General features: G+C 38.5%; 1 protein-coding gene across 1 annotated transcript in view; it reads right to left on the bottom strand.

Annotated features, from left to right (window-relative positions):
* Nucleotides 1-85: 85 nt before the first annotated feature.
* FSD1L (fibronectin type III and SPRY domain containing 1 like) overlaps nucleotides 86-20599 on the bottom strand; it is a 34799-nt gene continuing 14285 nt past the window's right edge. The window contains exons 7-14 of the mRNA XM_065656342.1: nucleotides 16176-16385; nucleotides 15749-15847; nucleotides 13892-14018; nucleotides 11706-11738; nucleotides 7673-7770; nucleotides 6969-7220; nucleotides 6552-6640; nucleotides 86-4100 (exon numbers count right to left, since the gene is read on the bottom strand). Of these exons, the coding sequence (XP_065512414.1) occupies nucleotides 3981-4100; nucleotides 6552-6640; nucleotides 6969-7220; nucleotides 7673-7770; nucleotides 11706-11738; nucleotides 13892-14018; nucleotides 15749-15847; nucleotides 16176-16385 (1028 nt within the window). The 3' untranslated portion in view covers nucleotides 86-3980. The remainder of the gene's footprint in view (nucleotides 4101-6551; nucleotides 6641-6968; nucleotides 7221-7672; nucleotides 7771-11705; nucleotides 11739-13891; nucleotides 14019-15748; nucleotides 15848-16175; nucleotides 16386-20599) is intronic.

Below are 20599 nucleotides of genomic sequence, written 5' to 3'. Positions count from 1 at the left end.
GGAGACCCGACACCCCCTTGCTTCCCCCCGGCGGACGAACCCCTCCCCGGAAGAAGATAAAACGAGGAAAACTCAGGCACGTCAGATTTCAAATTTCTGTATTAATACAAAAAGCTCGCGTCACACACAAGTCGAAGACACGAAAACACTGCGCGGGCTCTAAGGCAGCTCCGCCGCTTCCTGTGGGCAGCGAGAGGCCGCCGTCCTCGGGTGCGCTCCGCAGGGCCGAGGGGTGACGCGCTGGCGGCGAATACCTGAGGTGCGGCCGGGGGAGGCTCGGGCACCCCCGCAGCGGACGGCGCAGGGGCGCGGGTAGGCGCCGCAGAGCCCTGGACGACGGCAGTGGGGCACCAGGCAACGGAGCGTCACCCTGCTGGGCCCAGCGCCGAGACTTCGCCCCTGGGAGGGAAAACCCCAGCCAGGCTTCCCCTTCTAGCAGGGCATTGACAATACTCGAATTCAAGCGAGGCTCGGGCAGAGGGGAGATGATCAACAGAACTTCCTACCAGTGTATGTCAAACTATGCATCACGTTCATAACTCGTGATCCTCGTAAAATAACTCGTAAAATATTGCTGAGTCAGATGTTCTTCCTGAGGGAACCTGTTAAGTTTCCTCAGTCTGTCTTTGAATGAAACAGAAGTAACATGGGAGAGTGGGAGGCGGGGTAGAAACAGGATTTGTACATTAGCCTCTACTTTTTCTGCTCAGAGGATGGCTAAAGAAATAAGCCTGTCACCCTCTACCATCCATATCTGATATTTGGAGAAGCACCTATCACCAGGATGCTTTTAAAGCATCCTTTCTGAAATTAACATCACTAGCTGCAGTTCATACAGTTTCCCATAGAAACAATGAAAGCTACAGTTTTCTGATGTATTAAGAACTGAAGGGAAGCCTTCTGTTCCTTACAAGTTATTCTGAAGTTATTTTAACTCTGAAAGACTACCAGTAATCAGTGTCAAAAAAAAAAAAAACCACACATACCACAACTCATTTTGGTCATACAGAAGATTACTCCTGTCTAGCCACTAAACAGGATCAACTCCAGAGCAGAGAGGCTCCAGGAGTATGAAATAGTGTTAACTACTAGGGGGCGGGGTGGGGGGGGGGGGGGCGCGGAAATCACAGACCCTCAAAAGGTCAAATCCATTGCCAAAGAACAACCCCTCCAATCCTTGAAGTGGATTCCCCTAGGAAAAAGTAACTTCACAGGCTGCATGTCTCCCTTTCTAGCTGCAGGTACGGACAGTGCACCACCTGCAACAATATATCATTGGTACTGGACAGATACTAGCTCAGAGAAGAGTCTAAAAAAATCTAAAGTGCTTAAGGCAATTCTTCATATCCCCATTTACTAAAAAAAATTGGACTAGCTGTTAGCAGCAGAAAAATTGACATCTGTGCAAACTATTACAAATTCATCCTTTAAGGGTAAAAAGTCACAAGCTTATCTAGAACATCAGTTAAACTAAAACTTGCAAGTCACAAGTCACATTATTAAATACTTCAAGCTTTTTTCAAGTGTTAAAGAAAAATTACATTTTTACACTGTGCATATCAGATTTATCTCACAGGTTGCACTACATCTTGCTTAAAAAACTTCATAATTTAAATGCTTTTATGTAGAGTTGGAGATTACTCATGTTTTTTTCTCACTACACATTAGCTTGTAGTAAACATTCCCCTTTCTCTCCAAAAAGGGAAATTTAAATACGAACTGTAGCTGAACAGCCAAGATCGAGCTGATGACTGAGCAGTGTGAACAGGCACTACCCTATTTAGATGTCTGCTTACCCCATCCTTCAATAGAACAAGTCCCAAAACAAGCAGCATCTACCTTAACCCTTCTCTTTCTAAATACCACCAGGTTTCAAGCATGCAGGTCTCACTCTCTCACATACCACTGAACTCTCAGTAGCTGAGCCCCTAGAACTGCCAGACATGTTCACTGCAGTAAAAAGGGGAGATGTGAGGAAGAAATATTTAAGATTACTAGACAGACTACTTGGATAATAACAACATCCCATAGATTATATGTGAAACAGATTCAGATGCCGTTCATTTAAAAAAACATGTCACCTTCCAGTATCCTTGTTTCAAGACCCAAAACACTAAACTGGCCAAGGAAGGTACAGCTAAACTGGGAATGGCTTTGCACTTTCCTCTGTAAAACAGATTACAGCTACAGTTGTTCACAATGCAAATATTTAAAGATGCTCAAGTTCCAATATTAAATGAACGTTAAGGGCTAACCATCCTGTCAACTTCATGATTTCTCAAGAGAAACAAAACTTTCTAGAGCAGGTACTCAAATTAAGAAAATTTAAGTTTCCCACTGAACATCATAACCAGCTTATGAGTTGTTTCAAGGAATTTCTCCTTCTCTTGAGAAACCTTGGAGAAAAAGGACCCACTGATACTAACAAGATTTAACATGATTAGATGGTCATGTCTTTACAGACTAAGAGATATACAGAAGAAAAAGTACCTTGGCCCTGTAGGAAAGGAGCCAATTCATGATGGACTCTACCAGTGTGAATTTGAAACAGTTTTCAGGTGATACTAGGAAAAAAAATCCTCAGTTAAGAAACAGTTGATTCAAGTATTATCTGAAAATTACTTCTAGGCTCCTGGACTTCATTAGAAAGAAGAAAGCAGATTTAAACAGTCTGTAATACACAAGTAATTCCCACTGAAAAGTCAAGATTTTCCATAAAGAACATAACATGATTTTTTTAGCTCTCCCACTAATTTGAGTCATTAAACGATTATTACTAAGGGAAAGGGTTAAGTTGGAGCCTATAGAGAGATCCTTTAGAATATAATCCACTGAAAGCTAGTCTCATAGCTACATATACATGGCATATGGTACAAGGCTACCAAGTTAAAAGTGGGTGCTCTGTATATAAGCTACATTTCCGCTGGATACAGAAATCATGCAATTTTTTGACTTCGCTGGTTATCCAGAAAGTTCCAGGAATCCTCACTAGGCTAGTCAAAACAGCTAGCAAAAATGTGTGCCTGGGCGCAGAGGGTACTGCCCTATCACCAGGAATTCATTGCTGCTTCTGCTCAAAGCCAGCTTAGATATTGACACAGATGTTTGAGAAGTCTTAGCCAGCTCTGAAGCTGGCTTAAGAAAAAGCTGTAAGATGTTTTAGCAATAGCACCCCCACCTCCTCGTCTTCTCCAGGGAGACACATCTGAACTGAAGCTCTCATACACTTGTTCCCAGCTTCAACTGCATTGTAACTTTCCTACCTGCAGACGAAGATTCAGTTTCTCATTCACATTTGTCATTCAAATCCGATGAACAATGTAAATTGCTGATTATAAGAATCCAATTAGAATAATGCCACAATACTGGAAACCTGGTATTCTAGGATTCTATGAAATGAGTTACTCATGGGAAATTGAATTATTTTGTATCAGAAGAAAAATCAAAGATTGTTCTTACTATTTCTTTATATCAGGACTAAAACTTATTATATTCTTTTGAAATCATACTGCTCTGATATTTTGCCAGGCTAGGTGAGCAAATCAATATTATTCTGAGATGCACGTTTGATATCACAAGTTCTAATGGGAAGCTCAGTAACGAAGTACATAGTCAAGTAATTCATTTTAGGAGAGCTAAGGAAATGGTATTTGTTATATTCTTTATAGAGCAATAATATTCATAACAAAATTAACATTCAAGTCCATAATAAAATGCTTAAATACAGTATTAGAAAAGCACATAGTTACAGCTCTTGATTTCTCCACTTATTTTTCAAATAGGCAACTGTTCCATCTTCTCTCAGAATAGTCAGTAGGTTCCTAACTCTTTAGCCCCAAACATTTGCACTATCAGTACCCAGGCCTTACTACAGCAATAGGTAGCAAACCCACTTCAATCCAATACTCACAAGCTTCTGTGAGTAGCAGCTAAACAGAAAAAAAGAAACATTCAGCAACAGAAGATTTTAATAGACATTACTAGGCAATATTGTTTAGGCTGCTTGTTGAACCACTCAATCCATTTTCACTTTTCTGGAGTGTTTTCACAGGGCTTGGCACCTGCAACCCAGTATTCACTGTAAGCCCACCACACCAGATCTAAGAGAGAAGTGGGGGGTAGGAGGGGGGAAAAAAAATAATAAATATTCTGTACATTATGAAGCATCTGCATATCTCTTCTCCTATCCCACAATGGAACTAATATGAAACTTATCCTGCAGCTCCATTTGTCTTCTCACTTGCTCTCTAGTCACAGCACTCTGTAAAACATTCTAATCACACACAGCTAATTTTAAAGACCATAAAGTCTAACATGCTTCACATACTATGCTTTATGACTAAGTTTATAAACAAGTCTAGGATCTAATACTAAAAGACTTGCTCCCACTAGCAAAACTTCTTTGAAGACCAATGCGCTAGCAGCAAGTACTTAAAATGACAATGAAAAGCAACAGGTTCACTATGCTCCAGCGTCTGAAAGCAGCACCTCGTTTTAGTATGACATGGCAGAATTATGTCAATGTAAGCATAGTACAAAAGAATTGAGTTTTGAGAAGCTTCAGGAGCACAGGTGCCAGTGACCTCTATTTTGCAATTGAATTACATGAAAGAATGTATCTCCATGTTTATGAATAAATTTGACAGTGGTAATTAAGTAGCTTGTCATTTCTATTTTAACTGTTCATGCTAACACAAGTAGTGTAAGACTGCTATCACTAAGTACTAGGGGCTATATGAGATGCAGACTAACAGGCTGAAGTGTGGCAAGCAAATGTTTCCTTGGATGCTTTAGGAACTAACTTAATGAGTCAGCCTTTGCAATGCATATGTTCAAGAGCTAGGGGGATGACTAACACATGCACCCTAACATTTCTGAAGCTATTCTGTTCCCTGAATATTGAAAAGGATCAGAAAGGCAACTTGCTTAGCCACCTCCCAATAAACACCTATTGAAAATCTAGACTCCTATTGTCAGTGCATCTAACCAGAAATAGAAGTTCTTTCCTAATTTCTATCTGATACAAGTGAAAAATCAGGTGTTTGGAAATGCTAGATGTAAGGCTGCCTGGGCAAGTTACTACTTTTCCATTCCTCCTCCATGCCCAAAAGTAGAACAACATTATTAACTGGTCTAATAACACTTTAAAAGTGCCGTGCTGTGTTTTCTATGACCAGAATTAAAAGAGGCTAGAGATCAGTGCCTAGGCAGCTGAGTTGTTAGTATGAACTAGCATGCTAGCCTCTTCCAGATTCCTAAGTTTTTCCAGACCTATGCCCTGCTCCCAAATAACAATGCATGCGATGGCACCTTACAAAACAGCTGAGGCCTTGTCCTGGTTTTGTTAAAAACAAGTTTCTCTTTTAGTGAATCTTCCCTGTCAGCTAAAGTCTTCTTACTAACGGCAGTTTTCCTGAAAGTTAGATACATGTTTTGGTAGACATAGCGATGGAATGCAAGGTCATTGATAATGATGCATCTCGCGAGATGTACAAGCTGGAGGTGAACTGAAAATTGACCAACTAAATATTCCATCCTATTCACATGATACTTCATATAAAAGTGGGGGATCATGAGGATCTCGTCCCTTTTCCTTATGGCCGACATTGGGAGAGGACCTTGCGAGTTGTCCCTGCAAACTGAGGCCTAGTGACAGACTGAATCCAGTTCCGGTTGGCTGCAGAGTCCAGCCCAGGACTTCGGGTGCCGACCCTACCTCTGCCAGAGCAGTTGCCGGACTTTCAAGATTGGTTTTGTATATTTTGTATTATTTTCTCTATTTTTATTGGTAGCATTAGTAAAACATTTATTTTTTTCAACTGTCTTCTCTCTGTCCTTCTTTCCCACCCAATCGCCTGTCCTTAGTGGGAAGAGGGGAGAGGAAGGGGCGAACTGGGGAGAAGGGAGGAGAGGGAGTCAACAATACATCTGCCACAGTTTCATTGTCACCCCACAAACCAACCACGACAGGCCTCCAAATTAGTTACTTAAAAATAACAAGAAAGAATACATAGTAACTAATCCTTTTCCTGCGCATTTTTTGCAAGGTTTAAGTCTTCAGAATTGCTACAAGTTTTCACTGATTAGCTTAGAGACAGAAAAAAGTTAAGACAACCAGTGAAATGACTGACAAGAAAATCCCACTGAGCTTTTAAGATTTGAAAGCTAGAATGTTGTGTTTCAGAGAGAAGCACATGGAGTTCTTCTGTCTCATGACACCTGCTCTGACAACTTGCAACATCTGGGCATCTATCTGCATCAGTTTGAGTCAATTACTGTAGCAGGCTCATCAGCTACCAGAATGTGCTATTAGTTTACCCTACAAAAATTTAATTACTTTTATTTACATAGCCAAGACATCCAGTTGAAGAGTTCTCCTATTGGAGTGCTATTATAAGTACCATATAAAAAAAAATAAAACACTTAAATATTTTTTAAAACCATTAGTCAGCCAAACACAGTGCTCCAAGTTCCCTCCTTTAAAAAACAATTAAGTCTTCAGTAGACAGAATTCAGTGCTAGAAACTGAACAAAGTTTTATAGATACTGACCATGAAGCCTGGTAGTAACGGCTGGGTAAACTTTGTTCTGAAGGTGTGTAACAGCTCCTTTGAGTTTGCATTATAAAATGCAAGGTGACCTAAAAGAAGCAGAAAACAAGTTGAAATACATGTTTAAATGCTATTGCTGTGTAACTTTTTGTAAAATTGATTCTTTTTGAGGGAAAGGTTTCCAGAATACACTAAATGCAGTCCACATAAGTGAAAAATTCTCAGTAGCTCTGTCATATAGATGAACCAAAGTCATTTGACATTACAAACACTATTGCGCAAACAGCTCTGAGCCTTATTTTCATAAAATACTACATGAATCTGGAAGTAATGTACTCACTTTAGCTTTGTACTGCTTTAAGTTGACACAGATAGCTAAGTAAGTTTTTAGCTAGATTTCATAAGATTGTAATTTACCTCCATCAAAGTCGCAATACACTCCTATTCTGTCTGGAACAGGTACATCTAGAATCTTGGTCTTATTATTATGTTTTGCTGAAAATGTGGTTTGCAGCCAGTTGTTGATATGAATGCACCAGCTTGAATTAGTCTTTCCCAGTTGGTCAAATTTCCCCAGGTTTCTGTAAGTTACTCCCACACTGTAAGATTTGCAGTCCTTCTGAACTCTCACTTCCCAGTAATGCTGTCCACTTTCAATAGCAGTATCTCCTACCAAAAAAATACATTTAGTCATCGTAACTAAGTGTACTTGCAACACTTCCTTTCTTACATGCACCAGTGGTGTCTTCTGTTTTATTTAAGGTGAAGGCTTAGAGATAAAAAGAAACCTGAACTATAAGGAACAAAAAATTAATGTACAAGAACACAGAATATAAACATATAATAGAATGAGACAGTTTTGACTTATACTCAGAGATATTTAATATCACATTTAATAACAGTGGATGTCAGTCACTAAGAGCTTTGTAATAAGAAGCCTCAAAAGACTTGAAGACACTTGCTGTAGCACAAAATTCTGCTGTTACGCAGGCAAAACTACCTCTATGCAGGAAAGCATCAAGTACACAGCCTTGAACAACCACACATTTTCCCTCAAATTCTTACTTAATCTGCCCTTCCACAGCATTACACTTGGGACAGAAGTAAAAAGTTCACTTTACCCAACACTGTGTATGATTCACCAATAAAACGATCTCTGCTGCCCCTCGCTGAGGATCTTGGGCTAATGGATGTCCTCTTTGGAGACGATGTACTACTTCTAAGAAAGAAAGGAACCATTCAAGATTTGGATGCAATTACATAAATGCATACTCATGTTCTCCTGTGTCAATTAGGGTGCAATGAACATCTATAAGCTACTGAAATGACACATTAGTTCTCCCATTTAACATCTGTAACAGTATGCATGCACAATAACTGAAGAGATGACAGCCAGACAAAAAAAAAATGCATGGCATTGTAACAAACAAATTCAGTGTCAGTTAAGACAGGAAACAGGAGGAAAGAAAAAGCAGATGTGTGGCATGTAGTTTGGAAGAATGCTGTATAAAACAGTTTTTTGCCTGTGCTACACAGAACCTTAGAGAATTCATGTTTCTGATTTTTTGGATAAGATTTCTAGTAAGAACCAGCTACAACAGTCAGGTAAGTATGAATACACTACTGATATTCAATGCTAAAATGCCTAATTTTCACTAGAATTTGAAGATCAGTAAATGGGAAAATAACATCAGTTGTGCTAAAGGTAGGTTTTTCAGCACGTTTGACTTGTACAGACAATAACTGAAACACCAGGAAAAAGTGTAACCCAATGAAAAGAGCAAAATTTTGCTCATTTTATTTCAAGATACACACTGAAAATGATAAAAAAAAAATCAACAGCATCAAATCTAAACCCAACTTATATTCAAAAAGATGTAGTGAGGCTTGCAGAGTTTAATGTATCACAAGTCTCCTAAAAAAACCCAACACACCACAACCACAAACAACCACCACGAAGTGTATTGAAGGGTGGGGATTTTATTTGACTATATTAACTCTATCGAAGACTACAGAAAAAAAATTCTGTCACAATACTTTGTGCTGAGAAGCACACAGCAGCTCCTCAAGAATCATTATAACATCTAAGCCTTTCTTAATTGGATCAGACTCTTAAATTTTTCTAATCATACTTTTCAAAAGCATTCTCATCTAGCAACAGCAAAATAAATGAAGACACTTTGCTCTGGAGAATATTCTAATGAGTGATCAGTTGCATAAAATAATAATTTTAACCTAATGAGGTTTTTAAACATTTTATTTTTCCTCTTGCGCCCTTAAAAATAATTCCTAGCAATTTAACCATTAAACAAAATGAAAGCTATTTGCAAATTACAGTGAGTATTAAACCTCAATAGCCAGAGGATCATGTCTGGTTATTATTTTAAATGCAATCAGAAGTAAAGAATTTTAACTTCTCAGAATTAACCATGCAGTTTACATTTTAATTCCATCGACAAAAAAGTATGTATGAAATAAGACTCCAAAATACACGTGATAAGTGATTTTCAAATCTTCATCCTCCATAGTCTATTATATATTAGCCTTAGAGTTACCACACAGAAAAGAAAGTTCTCTCCAACTTTTCCTTCAACCACAATTTGGCAAAGCTAATTTCTACTTAAATGTCCACTAATACAGTGAGTTTAGCTTGCTTCCTTTCTGATTCATTCAACACTGATTTAAAGTTTTCTGGAATTTTTCTCAAATACCATTTCATAAAGGGTTAGAAAATGTCCTTTTTGCCTAATACCTTCATTAAAACAAAGTCACATGGGAATCAAAAGCCAACTGCGATTAAGCTATCATAAGTGTGCAAGAATCTCTGGTTCATCTTCATGACTAAGTTTGCTTTTTATTCCAGTTACAGAAGTCTACAAGAAATCAGTGATGAAAAGTTGTCTACTTTGGCATCACCATTTAGCATATAAGTTTGCCAGTACTGAGCAGAAAACAGCAAAGTTTCTAAATTACTTGAAAGAGTTACATGAAGGAGGTAATTGTATATTGTGCAGGTGAACCACCACAAATGCTTTTGAATTTTGTTAACACGGAGGAAGCTGTAGCTTACTTACCAAAGAAAAAGGTAGCAAGTGATAGCATGAAAAAAAAAAAGGTAAAGCCAAGAATTAAAGCATAATTTCAGTGAGAACCATCACCCTTTGCAGATTCCATCCTGCTTCAAGTGCATCAGAGATTATTCAGTCACACTTTCAACAAAAACTGCTGAAATTTTTCTATCAGATTCTGTATCAGTTAGGCAGAAAGCAACGTGGCCATTTAGAGAATCACCGTAAAAAACATGCAGGAGCTTTACTAGTATTTTCTCAAAATTAGAAAGACAATTAAAAGTCCTCAATAACATTTATACTGTTCAAGTCTTCTATAAATGGCCACTGCATGTGCTTTGTCCACTCAAAAATCTAACAGCCTTTAACAGTTCAGACAATTACATTAATATTTGGTATAAAAGTTTGAAAAAACAGTGGGTTGGGGGTTTTTGTTTGTGTGTGGTTGGATTTGTTTGCTTGTTTGTTTCTGCCCTGGAGGAAGTCTCCCTTTCAATAGGGAAAGGCAGTAAATTTTATAGCAAAAAGTCAGTTTGGTGCCCATTTTCCAATACAGCAGTCTTCATTAGCTCATGTAGTAACTGATGCATTGCTTCTACCATTCACTGACCAGATACTCTCATCTTAGGGTTAGGATTGTTGCCTACAGCACTGCAGTAGAGTCTCAATTTTCTCATCCACCCCAACAAATAAAACAAACATATTCCAAGCCATATGTATTCTCTTTTGGAGAAGAAAGGCCGAAGACCAGTATCAGGAGTTGTCCATGGAGGGATAGCAAAAGTTATCCAGAGGCATTATTCTAGTTTAATAAATATGCTACAGATCATTAAGCATGTTATTGCTATTGTATCTTTCCAACCCTTGAAAGCTGCACATTTGATGTCTAAAATTATATTGCAACTTTTTCCAACTATGGAGCTAGCTTCAAATTTTCCTTTTAATGCAGACACCATTACAGATACTCTTAACAGGGAACAAAAGCCTCCTGCAAGAATCAAAGCTCATCTAAATCTCCTGCTAAAAAAGGTCAGCCTGAGATGCAAAGTTAAACATGTGACCATGTCCTTCTAGCAAAGCAAAGGCCAGAACTAGGGAAGTTCTTTACTGACACCTACAGAGAGATCAGGCTGTAAGACTGCCAGCTTGTTGAGCAAGTAGCTGTATCTCCAAGACAGTTTTAAAAACTTAGTTTGGCAGAAATTGGTACTGTTTGTGTAGTAGAACTATTGACACTGCACAACTGCAAGCGCTTGTTTTGCCTACACAAACTTAACTGCTGATCTCAAGCCAAAAACATATCCAGAGGAATGAATACAGAGGAGTAAAACCTACAAGAAATTAGAAACCCAGGCATTTGGTTAGGTCACAGAACTTCTAAATCAGTGAAAAAGACCAAGAGAGCAAAAACAGAAGAAGTAGTTTCTCAAACAGGAGTTTCATTAGAAAAATAATGAAAAAAATTATACTAAAAACCACAGTTGCACAAGGAACAGAAGAATATTTTAGCTGCCTTTACAAATCAGAAAAGACTCATTTGAACAATTGTTCTGCCATGAGGCTTTTTACACATGCCATCAGGCTAAACATCTTCTTTGAAAGTGTAAAAACACATTTATTTTCCTCTGATGTCCAGCAACAACTATAGCACAACTTCAGAGACAAAAAGATTTTTGGAATTAAAGAAAACTAAAAAATGTTAAAGTTCTCAGAAAGGAACTCTTTACTGCATTTGTAAAAAATTCAGACTGCCATGATGTGCCAAAAGGTTAAGTAAGAATCAAAATATCTGTAAATAACAGGAATCTTTGCATCAACATTAAAGAAAGCACTTCCAACCATTGCATATCAGGTCTCCCACACACTAGGACACATCCTCCAAGGAAGACTTTTTCAGTCATTGGAAAATACATACATAATCTCTATGAATTCAAATTAAACTTTGAACTAATTTTTAAAGGCATGTGTGTACTGTTACTGATAAAGGCTATTAGATTTATTTCTCACTACATCAAGCAAAGGGAAGTAGCAAAGACTCCCAGCAAAACTAGGTGCTAGATCCTAGGAATAAAAGGTATATTATCACCTTCTATTGCTCTTCAGCAGAGGATTCTGGCCACTGTTGACAGAAATAAGTAGTCATTAAACAACTGTTCTGTTACTACAGTAAGTTATCCCCATTTTTAAGATACCACGGAAACTTATTCTACCATGCTTCTGGCAGCGCATGCCCACAGGGAAGGTATTTGTTCACAAATTATCTCAAGCAGTGCTCTTTATACTGAAAAGCGCATGCTGGAAGTCCATTAATTGTCTTTGAGGCAGACAACAACAGCGGACACCACACTGTACAGTGCCCTTGTTGAAGAGGTGGCCAACCACATCCCAGGCTGCAGGAGCAAGACAACAACCAGGAGGCCAAGGCAAGCAACTGTTCCTCTTAATTTGGCACTTGTCAGACTGAACCTGAAGTCCTGTGTCCAGGTCTGGACTCCTCATGACTATACACTGACACACTAGATCAAATCCAGTGGAGGGTCAACAACACAATTAAGGTACTGGTGCACAGAAAAACAATTGGGTTTGCTCAGCCTCAAGAAAACAAGAGCTAATTGCTGTCTTCAATGACATAACAAGAAGGTACAGAGAAGATCGAGCCAGGCTTGATCAGGGCACACACTGATAGCTGAGGGGCACCTTGTACTCATTGCACTCCAGGAAGTTCCAGTCAGATATCAGGATATCCCTCCCCTCCCATTAAAGTCATCTGGAATAGAGGCCAGAGGTTTAACACATTCTTCATCCTTGGATATACTCAAGGCTCAGCCAGAGTAGACTGATCGAGTAATGTTCTCCCAACCGTATTTATTCAGTGATCCTGAAGAGCACACATCCAAGTGCCTAACACTCAATCTACTAGAGAATTCTGTTGAAGTTACTTAAGAAATTTTCCTAGATGAAATTAGCTGGTAAATATGTTTAGGGCTGCTACTTTTACAAGAGTTATGTTCCGTTATCCATTATCTTTTGCTATCTGGTTTGTTTTATTGGTACCTTTTCCTCGCCAATGAGGATTATGAAATCAAAAATTCAAACATCACCTGTAAGTACCAATTTTATTTAACATTAGCTTTTTCAAAAGGACACAGCAGCCAGCTCTTATTTTTTGTAGTATAAAAGCTGTCTATCCATGAGCACTGACCTGCAACACTACTAAACATACAATTACATCATTGCTTGCTGACATTTACCTTATCTACTGTATTGGGCTGGCATGGCAAGGTTTTGGTAGCAAGGAGGCTATGGGGTGGCTTCTGTGAGAAGAAGCCAGAAGCTGCCCCCATCAGTGATGGTGGTAGTGCCTGTGATAACATATTTAATAATGGGTAAAAGCTGCTACACAAGAGCAGCTGGGCAAGAAAAAATGAGAATATAGCCGCCCTGCAGCCCATGGAGGACCCCACACTGGAACAGGTGGATGTGCCCTGAAGGAATTTGCAGCTTAATGAGAGCCCACACTGGAGCAGGTTTGCTGATCCATGCTGGAGCAGTTTGTGGACTGTCTCTCATGGGTGGGGCCCCAAGCTGGAGAAGAGGAAGAGCATAAGGAAGAAGGAGCAGCAGAGACATATGAACAGACCACGATCCCTGTTCCACATCCTCCTGCACCACACAGGGGATTAGGTAGAGAAGTTGTGAGTGAAGTGGGGTCTGGGAAGAATGGAGGTGGGGGGGCAGTATTTTAAGATTTGTTCTTATTTCTCATTATCCTACCCTGACTTTTGATTGACAATAATTTAATGTAAATTTTCCCAAGTCAAATCTCTTCTGCCCATGACAGTAATTGTGGAGTGAACTTCCTGTCTTTATCTTGACCCATGAGCCTTCCATTGTATTTTTCCTTCCACTATCCAGTCAAAGAGGGGAAGCAATAGAGCAGCTTGGCATGCACCTAGTTGCAAGCCAAGGTCAACTCCCACATCTACAATTTATTTTAGTCCCTTGAATATAAGCTTAAGAAGTACATTTTTAAAACACTTAAATTCTTTTTAATGATTAAGACATTTCTAATAGCTTCCACAAATAGGCTCCACATGTGCGAGACATGGGGAGAGAAACAAAAAAACATTTCTTCCAGAGAAAGATTTCAAAGTGAAAATTCCTTGTGTGTCAAACTGGCCTCAAGTGCTTTAATTCCTCCCCACCCTCTTCTCTTAATTGCCAGATGAGGCATCCCAGACAATGTAAACATTCATGAAATGAAGTTCTTACCTGCTTTTATTTTCTTTCCCTTTTATTTTTTCTTGGCCTTTGCCTCCAGTAGGGTCCCATTCAACGTAAGTATCTTCAACTTTCAAGTTCAGATGAGATGAAGTACTGTCCAAACTGAACACAAATGCTGGTCAAGACAAAATACAAAACAGTGAAATGGTATAACGTTCTCTCCCAACAGTGGTTATTCACAGAAAATTATAGAAGCACTAGAAAAACTGTAACAGAGCAGTATTCAATTTAACAGAAATACTAGCTTTTTAGTCTGATGCTTGTAGTCAAGGTAAGGAGCTTTTAAATAAAGCCCAAGTATCTACCTTCAGAGTACAGGTTACAAAGTAAGTTTTTTCATCTTGATAATGTTGCAGTATCAGTAATTCCATTCAGCTAGTGCTTTCTGCTAGTTACAGTCTACTCCCTAGATTCTTACAGTCCTGAATGACACAAAATACTATGCTTGTTTTCCATGCTCTGCAGCACTGATTCTCCAACAAGGTGTTTATGATTAATAAGGTTTGTAAATTGGAGAAACCTAAATCGACAGGGTACCACATACAGACAGAGTTGAACTGTGAAGTCACTTGCAGATACAAGTATAGTAGAGGACGCGTGCAACTAGAAATGACTTGGTATTTGCTACAGCCAAACCCTTCATCCAAGAAAATAAAACACAACATGCCAAGTCCCCTAAAGTTGTTTACTTACAGACTATTCTATGTCCTAATACCATCAGATACAGTCTGACTCTGAAAGCATACTTGCTATTTCAAGAGTTTAGAGCTCAACAGTACACAAGTCTAAAAACCAGTAAGGTATGCACATGTACAAGGATACTGAGTTTCCATGTGCTGATTATTAAAGAAAGTGAACAAAATGTTCACAGAGAAATAACAAAAATAACATGGGAAGCAAGATAACTGCCCAAACAATCAAAATCAGCATTATTTTTCTGGTACTAGAATAAGATCTGTAAGTGGCTATTAAATGGGTACTAGATATCTGACAATGACTGTTGCTTCTGAATATTAGAAGTGTTTTAGAAATGTTACCAGAATGCACATCAGCACATTCAAATTGCATATAGCTTTGCTTTTATGAAGTAACATTCACAAGTCAAACTTTGTATTTTAATTATCCAGTTCATATCAGGCATTTTGCCCCTTACATTACAGACCTGGCTATAATTAAAGTCTCAGGATCATTGCTTCCACCATAATACTTAAGATTTGTGTTCTATAACAAAACATCACTTCCAAGAAATTTTTCATCTAGTTTATTTACAAAACGATCTTAGGAAGCCACCATCCTCAGACTAAGTGATTTCTAACACAATTACTTAACTTTAGCAATTTAGAGCTGCCTATTTTTTGGAATATTGACCATGGCTAGAATCTACAACTACAAAGTAAAAAAAGTCCTTTTCAGCACACTCTGTTTACAGAGAGCTATTACCCGTCACATGTTAAGTATCAATAACCAGCCAACTACACACCAACTGTTTAGATACTATAAGAGTCCTATCAATGCTCAGCCAAAACATCCATCTTCTCTGGCTATATGTTGGCATGATGTAGCAGCACATAATACTGTTAATCTACAGTTCAAAACAACCAGTGTCAATCCCTGTTGGAGAAAGTTACATCACTTCCTTATTTTTAGTGTCTGAATGCTAAAAGGCCAGCTTTGTGCCAATGAGCTTCTTAATCCTTTGCCAAAATGTTTGCTTTGCTTTTCACTTATGACACATTTCAGCAGGCTCATACAGAAGCAGACTGAACATAAAAGTTCCTATAATAAGGCGAAACAGTAAGAGCAGTGCTTTCACTACATCTAAGGTCAGAGTCTTTCAAATTTTACCTTTGGTTTCCAGAGTCACAGGATCAGAGTATTCCCCTGCCACAGCTTTGTTGCAAGCTTGTACTCTCAGGTTCATGTATTTTGTATCAAATTTCAGTCCTAAAAAGTAAATGTTTAGAAACTTGAATTAAGATTAATTACTGACAAATTTTACAAGACTAAGATCTATTCAATGTAACTGTGTTCCATTTCTCTCAGTCTGCAAAAAACAAGCTTGAAGATCAGTGTGAACTTCATTTAACACACAATTTTTCACAAAACCTCAAAGTCAAAATAAAAGGCAGAGCCATCATTGTACAAAGCACTCAAGACTAATGTGAAACAATGGAAGCTGCATTACATACAGGAAAATGGGTATTTTGTATAGGTTCCAAGCATAAAGAGTTTAATAAGTATTCTTGGGTCTGAGGTATTAAAAACCTTTTACCTGATAATGTATATTCAGTGGCTTTAATATAGTCTATGAGTTCCCAACGCTGTTCATCTTTTACTCGAGGAAGCCCATCAAAGTTGGTTTTCTTATACTCCAGTATAAAATGATCAACTCTACTGTCTTCTTCAGGCATTCTCCATGCTACTGTTATGCAGTTATCAGCAACCAGACATGCTGCTAGATCGATCTCTGGAGCTTTAGGGACTGCAGAAAGACAAATATACAGATCAGTTTAAAGAAGCAAATGGACTGAATATGAATTTATTCTCCTTGGATTTATAGAGCTCAGAAGTTGCCCTTGGCCCAGGAACACTCATTCCTTTTAGAGAATCTATTCCATTAGTAAAGCACAGGCATATCATATTAACTTAACATTTTATAAACCAAGAAATACGCATTAGCTCTAGAGTGAATATTTGCATCACATTTTCTAGATGTTTGTCAATAAGTTCAGCTGATCCCCTTCTGGAAGCAGTAAAAATGGCATGCTGGAGTGGACTTAGAATTATGAACCTACATTTGGAGTAACACTACACAGGAAGAACACTAAGGAGCAAACTTTTTATTTCTGAGTCTTTGGAAGGTAAGTACAGCTGCAGCTCTCAAACAGTATCACTTAAGTTTACTTCTACCACTACAGACAACTAGCAGTGTAATATTAGGCTGGTGCAAAAGTAATTCCATTTTCCGCATTGTTGAAATTCACTGTTTGATATTGGAATATGTTCTTTAATTATGGTCATATCATACATCCTTTTGCTGCATTTTTCTCGCTTTCTGTTTTTTGCTACTGACTTATTACTTGCTGTTTATTTTGTATTTATTTTAGACTATGGAAATGATGTTAGACAAAAAGCGAATTCAAGCAATTTTCTTATTTGAGTTCAAAATAGGTTGTAAAAAAGTGGAAACAACTTGCAACATTAACAATGCATTTGGCCCAGGAATTAACAAATGCACAGTGCAGTGGTGGTTCAAGAAGTTTCACAAAAGAGACAAGAGCCTTGAAGATGAGGAGCATAGTGGCCGGTCAGCAGAAGTTGACAATGACCAACTGAGAGGAATCACAGAAGCTGATCCTCTTACAACTACACAAGGAGTTGCTGAAGAACTCAACATTGACAGTTATACAGTCATTTAGCATTTGAAGCAAATTAGAAAGGTGAAAAAGCTCAATCAGTGGGTGTCTCACAAGCTGACTGAAAATAAAAAAAATCGTCATTTTTTAAGTGTCATCTTCTCTTATTCTACACAACAACAAACCATTTTTCGATTGGATTGTGACATGCAACAAAAGGTGGATTGTATATGACAACTGCCAAGGCAAGGACTAGCTCAGTGGCTGGATGGTGAAGAACTTCTAAAGCACTTCCCAAAGCCAAACTTGCACCAAAAAAAGGTCACGGTCACTGTTTGGTGGTCTGCTGTTAGTCTGATCCACTACCGCTTTCTCAGTCCCAGTGAAACCATTACATCTGAGAAGTATGCTCAGCAAATCGATGAGATGCACCAAAATCTGCAACACTTGCAGCTGGCATCACTCAACAGAAAGGGCCCGATTCTTCTCCACAACAACACCCAAACACACGTCACACAACTAATGCATCATAAGTTGAGCAAATTGGGCTATGAAGTTTTGCCTCATCTGCCATATTCACCTGATCTCTTGTCAACCGGCTACCACTTCTTCAAATATCTCAACAATTTTTTTGCAGGAAAAACACTTCCACAACCAGGAGGATGCAGAAGATTATTTCCAAGAGTTTGTCGAATCCCAAAGCATGGATTTTTACACTATGAGAATAAACAAACTTATTTCTTGTTGGCAAAACTGTGTTGATTGCAATGGTTCCTATTTTGATTAATAAAGATGTGTCTGAGACTAGTTAGAACGATTTAAAATTCATGGTCCAAAACCACGATTACTTTTGCACCAACCTAATAGTTTCCACTAGCCAGTCAGCAGTAGCCTCATTTTCTCTCCTTTTCATCCTTTGTCTTGAAAGAAGGGGAAAGAATTCCTAAGATTCACTGAAGAAAAGACTGAAGTTTTGTTTATAGCCTATAGAAGTCTATTTTCATTAAATCAAAGAGCACTTCAGTCACTGGAAAATGTTTTTCAAAAGAAGGCATTTACATATTCTTCATAGTGTCCAAAGCACATTCTAGGAAGACTTTTGCTGGAAGGAAGTAAAAGAGATGTTTTGTTGTTTGCAGTTTTTGAAGGAAGGATCAGCAAAAGATTTTCCCTGTTTCAGCACACACAAAAGCTTGAAATAGATAAAAAACTGGCCAGCTATCTCACAGGAACATCAAAAAACAAAACTGATGCATCTGTGGGACTGATACACTTACAGATTGTGTTTATTAAAAATCATCCCTTTTCATGACACTCAAACCTTTAACTGTGTTGTTCTGTACAGTCATGTCCCAGTGATCAAGACCTAGTTATACACAGGTTGCCTTTATGCAGGTGAAACAACTATTTCTTGAACAGGCTCATCCATGACTCCCTTCTACAATCACTGATGACAATCAGCATCATTAATTATGGTTGAGACATTTAGAGATGTCTAATTTTAGTATCTAGGTATAAACACCTCCTAGCTATGGGAAGTTAACTAGAAGCAGAAGGCCTATTTTGCTTTATGCATACTATTTCAGACCTTCCCTTCATTATCTGTTCAAATATTCTAACCTAGCACTACTGAAACACACCATTTTTCCCCTCACATCCCTGCAGTTGAAGCCAAGCAGGAATTACACTGAAACGAGTGGTATAGGTTTAAAAAGCTTGAGAACAGAAGAGACTAAAAGCAAAAGTACTCAAGTCTGTATTGGTTTTGGCTGGGACAGAGTTACATTTCTTCAGAGGCCTGCACAATGCTATACTTTGGATTTGTGATTTAAACAGTTTTGATAACAGAGGTGTTCTAGTTGTTGCTAAGCAGCATTGAGGCCTTTTCTGCTTCTCACACCACCACATCAGCAGGTCAGCTGGGGGTGCACAGGAAGATGGGAGAGGATGCAGCTGGGATAGCTGACTCCAACTGACTAAAGGGATATTCCATACCATATGACATCACGCTCACCAATACAAGCTGCAGAAAGAAGGAAGAAGAGGAGAGGATGTTTGGAGTGATAGCATTTTGTCTTCCCAAGTAACTGTTACATGTGACAGAACTGTGCTTTACTGGAGATGGCTGAACACCTGCCAGATGATGTGAAGTAGCGAATGAATTCACTTAGATGTGCAGCTTTTGCTTTACCTATTAAACTGTGTTTATCTCAACCCAAAAGTTGTTGCTTTTACCCTTCTGATTTTCCTCCCCATCCTCCTGCAGCAGGGGAGAATGAGCAAGCAGCTGTGCAGTGCTTACCTGCTTGCCAGGGTTAAATCACGATAAATTCTCAAGTGTTAATCACACGCATTTCCATCAAATTTCAAAGTCATCCAACAATAATTTCAGAATAACATCAGTAAGATTTCTTTTCTCAGGCAAAAGAAAAATTAAGATGAGGACAAGTATTTCAGAACACAAGCCTGTAAATCTCTTAGACAAAAAAGACGAGGACAAGTACCCGTAAGTTTAGTTAAGTGCTCCAATTATTTTTGTTGTCGTATAATATAAGCTACCAGATAGTCTCACATGTGTTTGGAGTAACCAAGTCTTCAGTCTAATTCCAGCAAGCAGTGTTCAAATGCCTGTGTTACCACAACACCAAACCTGTTTTCAACTTCCCCTAAAAGGACATGAGTATTTCCTGATGTATGGAGTTCTACCAGTGCTCAACGCAATTTCCCTTGCAACAGTTTGAACTGTCCATATTTGGTGTCAGAGTAATTTGATAGCTTGGCACTACAGTAGAAGAAAGCAAGATTGATACAAATTAATACCCAGAGAATTAGTATTCCTTTTTACAAATCAAAGGCACAAACAATTTAAATTGCTACATATTTGATAAGGAAAATGCATGTATAAGAAGGGCCATACTAAATAGTATCTTCATATAGATACAAGATTTTGGTTCATGCTTGCTATTAGATCTTAACACTCCCATTCCTGTTAAACAGGCGCACTACGATCAGCTCATCTAGGCTGTTTCCTTACCTATAAAGTACAGAGCAATGATCGCCACCCAGAGTTTAAGATTAAAATGTGAATTTCTGCTGAGACACTGCTAGCTGACCACCAAGAATAACATTGGTAATTTACTATACCTGCTACCACATGCTGTATCTGCAGCATGCAAGACAAATGGGTAGAAATGTTAAGTGATGCTGCCAAGTCCATAACAGATTTGGATTAGTGACCTAGAGATGAAACAATTTACATCCCTGCCAGCAGTATTCTTGTGAATATACGCTTGGTATCAGTCAAGGGCAAAGTGGTTCAAGTAGGAAAGCAATATGAATA

The sequence above is a fragment of the Caloenas nicobarica genome, chromosome Z (assembly GCF_036013445.1).
Source record: "Caloenas nicobarica isolate bCalNic1 chromosome Z, bCalNic1.hap1, whole genome shotgun sequence".
Classification (NCBI taxonomy): Eukaryota; Metazoa; Chordata; class Aves; order Columbiformes; family Columbidae; genus Caloenas; species Caloenas nicobarica.
The sequence above is the reverse complement of the archived record's forward strand: the minus strand, read 5'-3'. Positions and strand labels throughout refer to the sequence as shown.